Source organism: Phodopus roborovskii, unplaced genomic scaffold (assembly GCF_943737965.1).
Source record: "Phodopus roborovskii unplaced genomic scaffold, PHOROB, whole genome shotgun sequence".
NCBI classification, from domain to species: domain Eukaryota; kingdom Metazoa; phylum Chordata; class Mammalia; order Rodentia; family Cricetidae; genus Phodopus; species Phodopus roborovskii.
Window position 1 is genome coordinate 443,249 of NW_026125554.1, and position 11,660 is coordinate 454,908.

The 11,660-nt window shown below is 58.0% G+C and overlaps 1 protein-coding gene across 2 annotated transcripts; it reads left to right on the forward strand.

Moving 5' to 3' along the window:
• Window positions 1-421: 421 nt before the first annotated feature.
• Ncln (nicalin) lies at window positions 422-9,877 on the forward strand. 2 transcript variants are annotated; one of them, XM_051177266.1, is made up of 14 exons: window positions 422-730; window positions 3,434-3,624; window positions 3,780-3,924; window positions 4,059-4,153; window positions 4,555-4,635; window positions 5,380-5,483; window positions 6,325-6,413; window positions 6,540-6,858; window positions 7,682-7,769; window positions 7,852-7,890; window positions 7,973-8,133; window positions 8,539-8,592; window positions 8,674-8,752; window positions 8,836-9,877. In XM_051177266.1, the coding sequence occupies exons 1-14, from the start codon at window positions 547-549 to the stop codon at window positions 8,893-8,895; spliced, it is 1,689 nt and encodes a 562-aa protein (XP_051033223.1). In that variant the 5' UTR covers window positions 422-546; the 3' UTR covers window positions 8,896-9,877. The 2 variants fall into 2 exon arrangements, with proteins under 2 accessions (XP_051033223.1, XP_051033222.1); XM_051177265.1 differs by having other exon boundaries at window positions 423-730; window positions 7,970-8,133; window positions 8,836-9,876.
• Window positions 9,878-11,660: the final 1,783 nt, after the last annotated feature.

An 11,660-nucleotide genomic window follows, 5' to 3' on the forward strand; every position in this document is an offset into this window, starting at 1 on the left:
TCTCATGTCTCACTACTTCCTTCCGGGTCGCAAGGGCACGTTCTGCACTTTCGGGCTTTGAGCTTTCTTCTCACTAAAGAAACTAAACACACGGCTTAAGCAAGCTTTACTGAAAATCATTTTTAATAGTTTTTAGTAGGTGTCTTACAACTTTGAATTTATGTGTTCAGTAGAGGTAGACTGACATTTAGCTTCGTTCTAGGAGCGCCACAATGGAAATACAACTCCCAGGGTGCTTCGCGCTCAATGACTCCCACAGCTCCTGAGAAGCCTGAGCGCGAGTAACAAACAGTGTGCCTACAACTCCCAGGGCTGCCCCGCGCGCCTTTTATAGCGGTGCTCACGGGAAAGACTACATTTCCCGGCAGGCCGCGCGGCGCATAGAGCCGTCCGTAGCGTTGCCCGAAAGACCCTTGGGCAGGCGTGGGCTGTTCGAGGCTCTGCCCGAAGGACCTGAGCGGCCGCCCATGCCGAGCTGAGTCCGCGAAGCCCGCATAGCTTCCCGTCGCTGTCTGCTGCCGCCTGTGCGGCCTGCCGCCCGCCGGGATGCTGGAGGAAGCGGGCGAAGTGCTGGAGAACGTGCTGAAGGCGTCGTGCCTGCCGCTCGGCTTCATCGTCTTCCTGCCCGCCGTGCTGCTGCTCGTGGCGCCGCCGCTGCCCGTCGCCGACGCCGCGCACGAGTTCACCGTGTACCGCATGCAGCAGTATGACCTGCAGGGCCAGCCATATGGTGCGCGACCCCTGACCCGGTACCCTGTCGCCACCATCCCCCCCCCCCACTGCCATGCCGAGGACTCCCCACTGTTATCCCATCTACCCACTGACACACTGATCCCCTTCCCGGCAACCCCACCCCGCCCTGTCCCCTCTGCCCCCTTGCTGTTACACCGACTGCTGTCACCCTGCCTCATCATCTCCACCTTGATTCCCGCATCTCCTTATACTCCCCTATCCCAGGTCACCCTGAACCCTCTCTGTCACTGGTTATCCCAGACCTCTCCCAGGCACGCTGTCCTAATCCCGGGGCCTTGGTTCCCCCAGCACCAGCTCTCTGTTCCTTTGCTCCCTGCCCCTCGCTCGCTAGGGTTCCCTGGGGTCTCTGTTCTCAAGCCTGGGTCTTGGGCCTTTCAAAGCCTCCCTCCCGTTTCCTGCCTGTGGTATCTGGCCTTCCCTAACCTCTGGTCTTTAGCTTGCCTTCCAGCCTTAATGCTTAGTGTGCCCCTGAGCATCAAGGCCGGGGGACCTCTTATGGAGCATGTGTGCCAGTCTGGATATATGCACTCCATCCTCTTTGAGGACCCCATGAGCCCATGTGTACAGATTATACTTCTCTTTAAAGGAACGTTGCCATGTTGGGGGCCACATGGAGTGGGGTAGAGACAGGGTGGCTGCCCATGTCTTGTAGTGCTCTGAAAGATCGGCCTGGCACCCAGGGCATGGTAGGGTGAGGGTCTCGTCCAAGGTGGTCAGGTGTCCCCACAGGTGTTATAGTCCCCTGTGGCCTGGTATCTTCTGAGTCGTCACCAGCAAAAATGTCCACAGTGGGGTACCACTGAGTGGCTGGGGATACACCCAAGATACCACACGGAGCCAATGGCTACTAAGCTGGGTAGCATAGCTTTTCAGCTCCTAGAGTCTTTCCAGAGCATTTCATGATCCAGGGGGCAGTTCCTAGACCATTCATGCTGTACCCAGTTCACACCCACAGCTTACATCAGCCCCTTGGGTGGGCTGGTATGTGAATAAACTCGTGTTCTGAGTGGACTGTACTGACATACGGCCTTCTCCCCCCATCCTTGGCTGGATATTAACTATGGGGCTTCTGCACTCTCTCTGTGCCCCTGGGGGCCCATGATGGGGCAGCCAGCCAGAGCAGGTCTTGAGAAACCCTGGGCATAAGCCCCTTGGGGGTCCCCTCAGCCCCAAGCTTCTCCCCAGCCTCACTGCAGGTCCTCTTACCCAACTTCCCCTGGGTCTTTTTGAGAAATAAACGACATTGTCGGAAGGGAGGCTTGTGGTAGGGTGTGACTAAGGTCACTATCCCTCCTGCTGTGGACTCTGGCCTCCTTAGGACCTGCCTTCTTGTCATAGTGGAGTTAGGGACTTTGGCATCTTGTCAGCCTCCATAGTAACTCAGTAGCCCTGAGATCTGTCTTCCTCTCACAAGCTTGGAGCCAACTGATGAGGCTTGGCCTCCCCTGTCCTTGTGGATAAAGTTTTATTGACACTTGGTCATAGGCACCAAGCTGAGCAGTCAGCCACACAGAGAAGCCTCCCTTCATGGCAGCCCTGTGCTAACCAATGTTTGCAGAGGGCTGTACTGCAGGGTGGGGCTGGAATCCTGGTTGGCCACAGGCCAGGTCACAGGGCCTGGCTGCCCTCCTGGGGGGACATGGTGGTTTTGGGGAGACCTGGGGATTGGTACCTGGCCAGCACTATACTGGGGCTCCATGTCATATCCCCATGAGGAACAGAGCCAGGTGCACCGTGCCCTGCAGGAGCTCCTGACCTTTTGGGGGACACTGTAAGACCTGACCCTTAGAGGCCAGGAACTGATTGAAGAGAGAGGGGTGTTGCTTATCCCTTTAGTATCCCTACAGGTGTAGGGCAGGACCCTGGAGGGAGTAGGGTGTCTGTGGGGCTCCTGGCCCATGCTGGCTTCCAGGACAGTTGTTCAGAGCAGGCCCCAACCCTACCTTCCAGACTCTGCATTCCTGGAAAGTGAGGGCCAGGCCTCAGCTGACCCTGGGCCTGAGGCTCCCTATGGGTTCAGGTAGTGGACATTTCTAAACTTACTGTGGGGGGAGTCTCAGCCTGTGAGCATCAGATTCCCATCCAGCTGCTGCCCTAGGGTGTAGTTCACCCCATGTGGCTGGAGTGACGGTCACACATGAACTGTCCTAGACCCAGCCACACCATGTCTTTCTCACTCGGGCCTCTGGTGTAGTTTGGGTGTCAGTGCCCAGGTGACTGCCATGGATGCCCCACCATGATCAAGTACCCTCTGCACTGAGCTGTGACCCTCAATCTGTGTAGTTGTTCACTGCCCCACTTGGTCATGTGCATCTAGGGGTGCTGCCTGCCATCACCCTTGTGGCAGTTGAACACGTATGAAGCATCTACTGTATGCTGTGCCACCTAGTCTGGCTGTAAATGGGTCCCAGGACCCAGAGAACTGTAGTTCCTGGAAGGAGCTGCTCACTGTGGCCTGAGGTCCGTTGTGGTTCACCTCTGGCCCAAGCAATGCAGATCCCTAAGGGCCCAGAAGGCCCTCCCAAGACTGTGTGGCAGGTGTCCCATGCCTGTCTCCCAAGAGCCACACCCTCACAGCCTTGTGTGGGGCCGCAGATGGTGTCCACACGCTGGGAGGCTGGCAGCTGTAATGGGTGTGGGGAGCCTGGGTTGTGATGCTGTGACCCTGTGTCCCCCATAGGCACACGGAATGCAGTGCTCAATACAGAGGCGCGCACAGTGGATGCGGATGTGCTGAGCCGCCGCTGTGTGCTTATGCGGCTCTTGGATTTTTCCTATGAGCACTACCAGAAGGCCTTGCGACAGTCAGCAGGAGCTGTGGTCATCATTCTGCCCCGAGCCATGGCCGCCGTGCCCCAGGACGTTGTCCGGGTAAGCCCATACCACCATCCCCATCCCTGCCCCTCTCGGGCTGCTCGCTTTACTTTTCTGAGCCCTGAAGAAGGTGACATGTCTCTGAGGACACTGAGATGGGGGAGCCACCCTGGGGGTGGCTGCAGTCCCCTGAATGCATGCGTTCCCCACAGCAATTTATGGAGATCGAGCCTGAGATGCTGGCTATGGAGACCGTGGTCCCTGTGTACTTTGCCGTGGAGGATGAAGCCCTACTGTCCATCTATGAGCAGACCCAGGCTGCCTCTGCCTCCCAGGGCTCTGCCTCTGCTGCTGAAGGTGAACCAGGCTACCAGAGGGTGTGATTTGTCCCCGTGTCCATGGCAGGGGCTGTCCTGGCCTCTGTGTGCAGTCTCCACCCCAGCTGTGGCCCTGGCCATAGGCCCAAGTGACTGGTCCCCTTCTGTCCCCAGTGCTACTGCACACAGCCACAGCCAATGGTTTCCAGATGGTAACCAGCGGAGCCCAGAGCCAGGCAGTGAGTGACTGGTTGATCACCAGCGTGGAGGTGAGTGCCTGCTATGCTGCTCCCCAGCCTGCCCCAGGGCCTTTGCACAGGCGATGCCCTTATCCCCAAAGTCCAGTCATGCCTCTGCCACATGAAGGTAATAAAAGAAAAACAAGGGGTTAGGAGTATTCAAGGCTGCGGGACAGGTGGGCCGGACTGGCACGCAGGCTACAGAAAGCATCTGGAGCATTCCACAGCTAGTGTGATAAGATAAACAAGCTGTGGTTCTTGCAGGCATGTGAAGGGTTTGGGGTAGGGGCAGACTTACTGTGCAAGCCGGCATCATGACCCTGTGCCTGCCCTGGGGGGAGGGGACTGAGCGGAACATCAGCTGCAGGTACACCAGAGCCAGGCTGTGTTGAACATCTGGGATCCATCAGTCTATCGCTGTCTCTCCACAGGGACGGCTGACAGGGCTGGGAGGTGAAGATCTCCCCACCATTGTCATTGTTGCTCACTACGATGCCTTTGGGGTGGCCCCGGTAAGTACCTGGTGTGCAGGGCCAGGAAGGGATGGGGACACCTTGCAGGCACAGCAAGGCAGGGCAGTGGCTGCCAGCTGCTCTGGGCACCACAGCATCAGGGGATGCAGGGTGGGACCCAGAACACCCACCCTGTGGTGACCGCAGCAATTTTTATTAAAAGATTACTTGTAGTTTCGGAGGCTTAGTCCATTGTCCATCATGGTGGCAGGCAGATGTGTCATGGATAAGTAGCTAATCGCTCCATCCTGATGTGCAGACCAATAGAGACAGACAGACTGGGCCTGGCCTGGGCTTTTGACACCTCACAGCCCACCCTCAGTGACAAACTGCCTCCCCAAGGCACCACCTCCTAATCCCTCTCAAGTACTGCCACTCCTAGGGACCAAGCATTCAGATGCAAGACCCTCTGGGGCCATTCTTTTGCAAAGTACCACATTTGGCCCCAGTGCCATCAGGTCCCCAAGCCTTAGCCTGTCTGTCTGTCCCCAGTCTCTGAGGGCAATCTGTCCCAATCACCTATGATTTTCCTTTGTTTGAGATTATCTCTCTGAAAGCTGTGGCTGTCCAGAACTAAGAGAAATCCTCCTGCCTCAGCCTCCTGAGCTGGGGTTAAAGCATGGCCACCTTGCTCAGGCCAGTGGGTTTTCATGTCTGTCTTCTACCCGATTGTTCCCTGGGGTGTGGCACTGAGTGGGCGGGCCTGGCCTGCAGGAAGAGTAACTGATGGTCGTCTGCCCACAGTGGCTGTCGCTGGGCGCTGACTCGAATGGTAGTGGCATCTCAGTGCTGTTGGAGCTGGCTCGCCTCTTCTCGCGACTCTACACGTACAAGCGTACACACGCAGCGTGAGTGCCATCGTGGGGACAGTCCTCAGGCCACCCACCCCACTGTCCATCCCACAACTGGGTACCGCTGGTCCCTGGAAGGGATGTGCCATCTGGAAGTGGCTGCAGCCTGTCTTCCCCTCTGCTGCAGACACTCCTGAGGGCTGCTCTGTGGGAGCACCCTGGCCCTGGCCTCCACCCACTCCGTGCCACAGTTGTGACAGTCAGGTGTCCTGAGGTTCCCACTGCTCAAGATTACCTATGTGTCCATGTGAGAGTGGCTTTCATGTTTGAAAGCTGGGGCACACAGGGTGGCCCTGGGCCATGAGTCTGCAACCCTGACAGGTGGCAGCCATGTGCCAGTTCTTAGCCTCCTCTTGGTCACAGGGCGGCTGTGCTACAATAGATGGGGCTGAGGGGAGCATCCATTGTTCTTGCCCACCCCAGCTATGTCTGTCCCTCGTGAACAGTCAGCAGTACAAGCCAGGGACGACCTGGGTTCAGCGGCTGCTCTGTTATGCCATCACTGGGTGGCTTGGCTGTGGTTCCCAGGCAGATGAGGGTGTGGAGCTCCTGTGAGATTCAAGGTCCTTCTAGGCAAGGTGTGCATCAGCTGGTCCTTGGCATCCAGGGATGTGGGAGCCCGGGGACAGAGTGATAGTCTGGGCTTCTCTATGTGAATGTCCTTAGCAGCCTCCCCTGGAGGCCTCTGTGACATCTGGGGACACATATGACCTTCATGTTTGGGGGTCCCCTGGCCTGGTGTAAGAGGGTGTTATCTGATGGTACATCTGGAGAGATCTGGAGTTTCCATGCATCCAGTCAGGGACCTTCAGCTTAGCCATAACACCCACATCTGCAGGTACAACCTACTGTTCTTTGCATCCGGAGGGGGCAAGTTCAACTACCAGGGCACCAAGCGCTGGCTGGAGGACAGCCTGGACCACACAGGTGGGCGGGACATGGCAGGGCAGGGTGGTGGGAGCTGCCTGAGTGGGTGGGACATGGCAGGGCAGGGTGGTGGGAGCCGCCTGAGTGGGCGAGGCCTGACGCCCCTGACCCCGGCCTGCCCGGCAGACTCAAGCTTGCTGCAGGATAACGTGGCCTTTGTGCTGTGCCTGGACACTGTGGGCCGAGGCAGCCACCTGCGCCTCCACGTGTCCAAGCCTCCTCGGGAGGGGACGCTGCAGCACGCCTTCCTGCGTGAGCTGGAGATGGTGGCTGCGCACCAGTTCCCTGATGTCAGCTTCTCCATGGTGCACAAGAAGATCAACCTGGCGGATGATGTGCTGGCCTGGGAGCATGAGCGCTTTGCCATCCGCAGGCTGCCCGCCTTCACGCTGTCACACCTGGAGAGCCACCGCGCAGGACCCCGAAGCAGCATCATGGATGTGCGGTGAGCTGGCAGCCGAGTGCAGGGCCTCCTTGAATATGGCTTCCGGGACTCGGGTTCCCTTGGGGGGGTTGGGGGATAGGGAGTGTGTAACCACCCACAGGAGCTTCCGTAGGGGAGACAAGCCACCTTCCAGGTCTTTCCTGGGTACAGGCATCCCCTAGAACCTTCCATGGGCCACATTTTGATAGAATGCCCTTCAAAACCTATGAGGGGCACCTTGTAGAATCTTCCATGGAAGGGGAGGGGTGGTGGCACCTGCTGTGGGGGTCAGGTTCTAGGATCTTCTCTGGGGCTTCCTCCTAGAACCTACTGTAGGGACACCTTTCAGCTCCTTACAAGAAGAAAACTGGGCTGGGGCATAAACCACTACTACTGACCTTCCTTGAAGGGGAACAGAACCATCTTCTGGAACTTTCCATGGGCTGGCCGTAGCTGTATGGCCACATGGAGCAGGGTGTGGGTACTTGTCCAGGGTGGTGGTGGGGCAGGAGTCAGGACAAGCTATGGGAGGCCAACAGCTGGTCACACACCTGTAGCCAGCAGTGAGGAGCAGAGACCTGGACCCACTCAGGCGGGCTGCTGGCTTGAAAGTTTACTTGCCCACCCCTTCCCAGGCCCTACAGATGATACCCTATCCCCACAACGGGCCTGCAGCTCCCCCGCCACATTGGGCCTTGGCTGTCCTGTCTGGTGTCCATGACCAGACACTCCTTGGTCACCAGCTATCCTCAGAGCCCAGGGACAGGGACGGCCCTGCCTGTCTGAGGGCCCAGGGACAGGGACGGCCCTGCCTGTCTGAGAGGCCTATCCCTGTGTTCTCAAGGTCCCGGGTGGACTCTAAGACTCTGACACGGAACACGCGGATCATCGCTGAGGCCCTAACTCGGGTCATCTATAACCTGACGGAGAAGGTGAGCCATCTGTCTCTGTCCTTGTCTGTGTGGCCCCACAGCGCTACTGGGCTGCCTCACACCCTGTCCCCTCCCTCTGCAGGGGACGCCCCCGGACATGCCAGTGTTCACGGAGCAGATGGTACAGTGTGGGCATGGGGTGGGGCCACAGGGACCTCTGTTGTGACCCCTGTGTGACCCTAGCCTGCACCTGCCCCTAGCAGGTCCAGCAGGAGCAGCTAGACTCAGTCATGGACTGGCTCACCAACCAGCCTCGGGCCGCCCAGCTGCTGGACAAGGATGGGACGTTCCTGAGTACACTGGAGCACTTTCTGAGCCGCTACCTGAAGGACGTGCGACAGCACCATGCAAAAGCTGACAAGCGGTAAGCAGCCGGGCAGGAGTCCCTGGGTGCCCATTGCCTTGCCCCAGCCAGGGAGATATAGGTTAAAGCAGAAGACAAGGACAAGGGTCAGCATGGAAGTTTCTAGCCCCCTTCGAGGCTATTACAAAAATATTTTAAAGCTGGTCAGTGGTGGCACACACCTTTCATCCCAGCACTCACAAGGCAGAACAGGTGTCTCTCTAATTTCAAGGCCAGCCTGGGCTACAGGGAGAGTTCCAGGACAGCCAGGGATACACAGAGAAACCCTGTCACAAAAACAACAAACACACACATGCACAATATTTTTAGCTTTCTGAATTGAGCTGTTGATCTGTAGTCTGGGTAGGCTCTCTTCGACAGAGCCTTGGTCAGGGGGAGGCTCTGAGCAGGGTTGTCTCTCGGCAGGGACCCTGAGTTTGTCTTCTATGACCAGCTAAAGCAGGTGATGAGTGCATACAGGTAAGTAGAGGGCTGCAGCCAAGGGGCCTCCATCTGCGGGGTGACCAGTCTGCGTCCTTGACCCCACCGACTGTCCTTCAGGGTCAAGCCAGCCATCTTTGACCTTCTGCTAGCCGTGTGCATTGGGGCATACCTCGGCTTGGCGTACACGGCCGTCCAGGTGAGCTGCTGTGCAGGGAGCTGGGGGGGGGGCAGGGTGGCTCTCTGGAGTCCCTGTCCCTAATGTGCTGTGTCCCCCACCAGCACTTCCATGTGCTGTACAAGACTGTGCAGAAGCTGCTGCTCAAGGCCAAGGCACAGTGACAACGGCTGTGCACAGGTGGCCCAGGAGGGACCGGCGCACACACCCATGCCGACAGACTGAAGCAGAGGGTTTTGATCAGTCAGTAGGACACAGGGACGCTGCCTCTTCCTGTCCGGTTTCTTGAACTTCCCTGGAGGAGAGCCCTGCCCACCTGCAGATGAATCCACTGGAACAGAACGGTTACCCGGGCCACATGCACTGAAGGGCCACATGCCATGCTGGCCTCCCCAGTGGCCGGGTCCCTGCAGCCTGTGCCCCCATGGCACCCAACTATGACTCCCTGTTGTTCCCAGCCCTCTTCCCCCTCTGCCTATTGGACCCACTTGGTCCCCAAGCTGACCTGAGCCACCCAGTATTCCAGCCTCACCATCTCCTCCCCTCCACCCAAGTCCAGGTGCTGGTGACAGGGCAGGGGGTGGCCTGAGTGGCAGCCTGTAGCCCTGAGGTTTTCCCTCCTTCCTTCCTCCCCTTCCCCCTTAGTTTCCTTGCCTGTGATGCATTTTGGGGAGGCAGCTGCTCTGTCACAGTGGGATGAAGCAGTCAGTCCCAGGAGGGGCAAGAGGGGAGGGACATCAGCATTGTCAGCCCACCTCAGGGACCCCACGGTGAATCTATTCGATTCGATAGCAATATGACCCAGGAGGTGTCAGGCCAGGAGGGCAGCTGGGGCCGGCCTCTGGCTCCCTCCAGCACCTGTTGAGGCCTGGCTCACCCTGACTCGCTGTGCTGCCTCTGCCTTGCAGCAGCAGTGGCTGTCACCCTTGCTGGCACTTGCATCATGGGGTGAGAGGGGCCAGCCTGCCGCCCTGGCCTTGGGCACTCTCACGCTCACGAACTGCTGGGGTTCAGCCCCCTCGACTCTGGTCCCGGCAGCTGGCTACAGGTCTGAAGACTGCCACCCCATCACTGGGAAAGATGCACAGTGCACGTGCTTCCCCTCCCCCATCCACACAGGCCTGGGATGGTGGCTGGGGTCTACAGTTGGCAGGTTAGAAAATAAAAGCCATATTGAAGGATCATGCTTGCAGGTGTCCTGAGGAACATCTGCTGTTCCTGCCTTCAGGAACCTTGAGACCCCAAGGTCCTGCTGTCCTGAACTTGTTGGGGGCATCAGCTGGGGCCCTGCTGTCCACCACATCCCTTTTCTTCCCACCCTAACTGACAAAACTACTTCCTGCACTGTACAGGTTTTCAGTGGACAGGAGTTTGGGGACATGTCATATGGGACAGGGACCATTACTTCAAAGGCCACCCCTGTCAAGCTCACACCAGGGCCCAGCTCCTCCCAGAGGCTCTACCCATCACTCAAGTCCCTGTCTTGTCACTCAGCAAACCTCAGTTCAGCTGCTGCCGTAAGGCTGGGGGGCCCTGTCGGCTCAAGACAGGGTGGATAGGATTGCTCATGTCTGACCATCGAAGGGGAGCAAACGGCTAGACTGCAGGGTCTCTTCTGCCAGCTCAGGCGGAGAGTGTAGCCCTGTTCCAGTGCCATGGGCCACGCGCAGTGGAACATCTCAATACTGTGATCCTGAGCCCAGCAGGGTGGGCACCACGACAATGACTTCCTGACCAGAGTCTGGGGATCTGCAATGAGATCCACCTCTGTGAGGTCATGAACTACAGGGGCTGTGAATCACAAGTGTCCCCAGTTGCCCATGAGTGTTTGTGCAGTGGAGTCAGGGTGACTAGCAGACTATTTCTCCCCTGTGGGTTCTAGGAATCGAACTCAGTTGTCAGGCTTGGCAGAAAGCACCCTTACCCACTGAACCCTCTCACTGGCCCTCCACCTCCTCTTTTGACTCAGGACCTCTGAACCCTGAGCTGGGCTCCTGCCTCAGCCTCCACAACTCTAGGGTTCCATGTGGCTGTCACAGCAGCTTTTTACATTGGTGCTGAGGATTCAAACTCGGGTCCCCAGACACGAAGTGGCAGGCACCAGCTTGCCGACTTCTGAGGGAGGGCGTCATTGCACTCTCAGCTGGCATGGTGGCAGTCCCTTGCCTCAGCTTTCTAAGAGCTAGAGTGACAGGCCTGCACTACCACACTAGCCACAGCTTTTAGACAGTGGCTGTAGGCCCGGTATGGTGGAGACAACAGGATCATTCTGGGTCATCCTTGGCTACACAATGAGTTTGGGGCCAGCCTGAGTTACATGAGACCTTGCTTCAAAAACTAAATAGCAAAGAGGTTGTAAGTCACTGCCCCCCCCCATGACATTCGTAGGTGCCTGGGCTGGGCAAGTGGTCACTAGTGACGCAGTGACCTTAGGGGAAGGGTAGGCAGGTTGGGGCTGCGGACGTGGGTGCTGGTGGGGTCTGGGTCGGGTTCCCTGGCACTTGGCTGTGCCTCCCCTGAACCCTGGAAGGAAAGTTGGGAGCTGGCCCCTCCCTCACCTTTAATGCTCCGATTGGGGCCCCTGTTGGGAGGCTTGTACCTGTCACAATGGAGAGCTCCTGGCATGGAGTGGGTGTGGGCCAGGGGCTCAGCTCAGCACTCCAGAGAATGGAGCAACCCTGGATGAGTTCCAGAACAGCCCACTCACCTAAGCACATGCAAAGGCTGGGACAAGGTGAAGGGACCCACCCCCCTTCCCCATTTTTGATTGCCTGTTTCCCCTGGCTAGCAGCCACCTTTCTCCTGCAAAGTAGCTATAGTGATGTCACTTCCAGGGTTGGAAGTGTCAGGGAAGGAGTCCCCAATCAGGTGCTATTTTAGGGACAACATGGTGCTGGGGTTGAGAGCAGCACCAGCCTGGTCTGTCAGG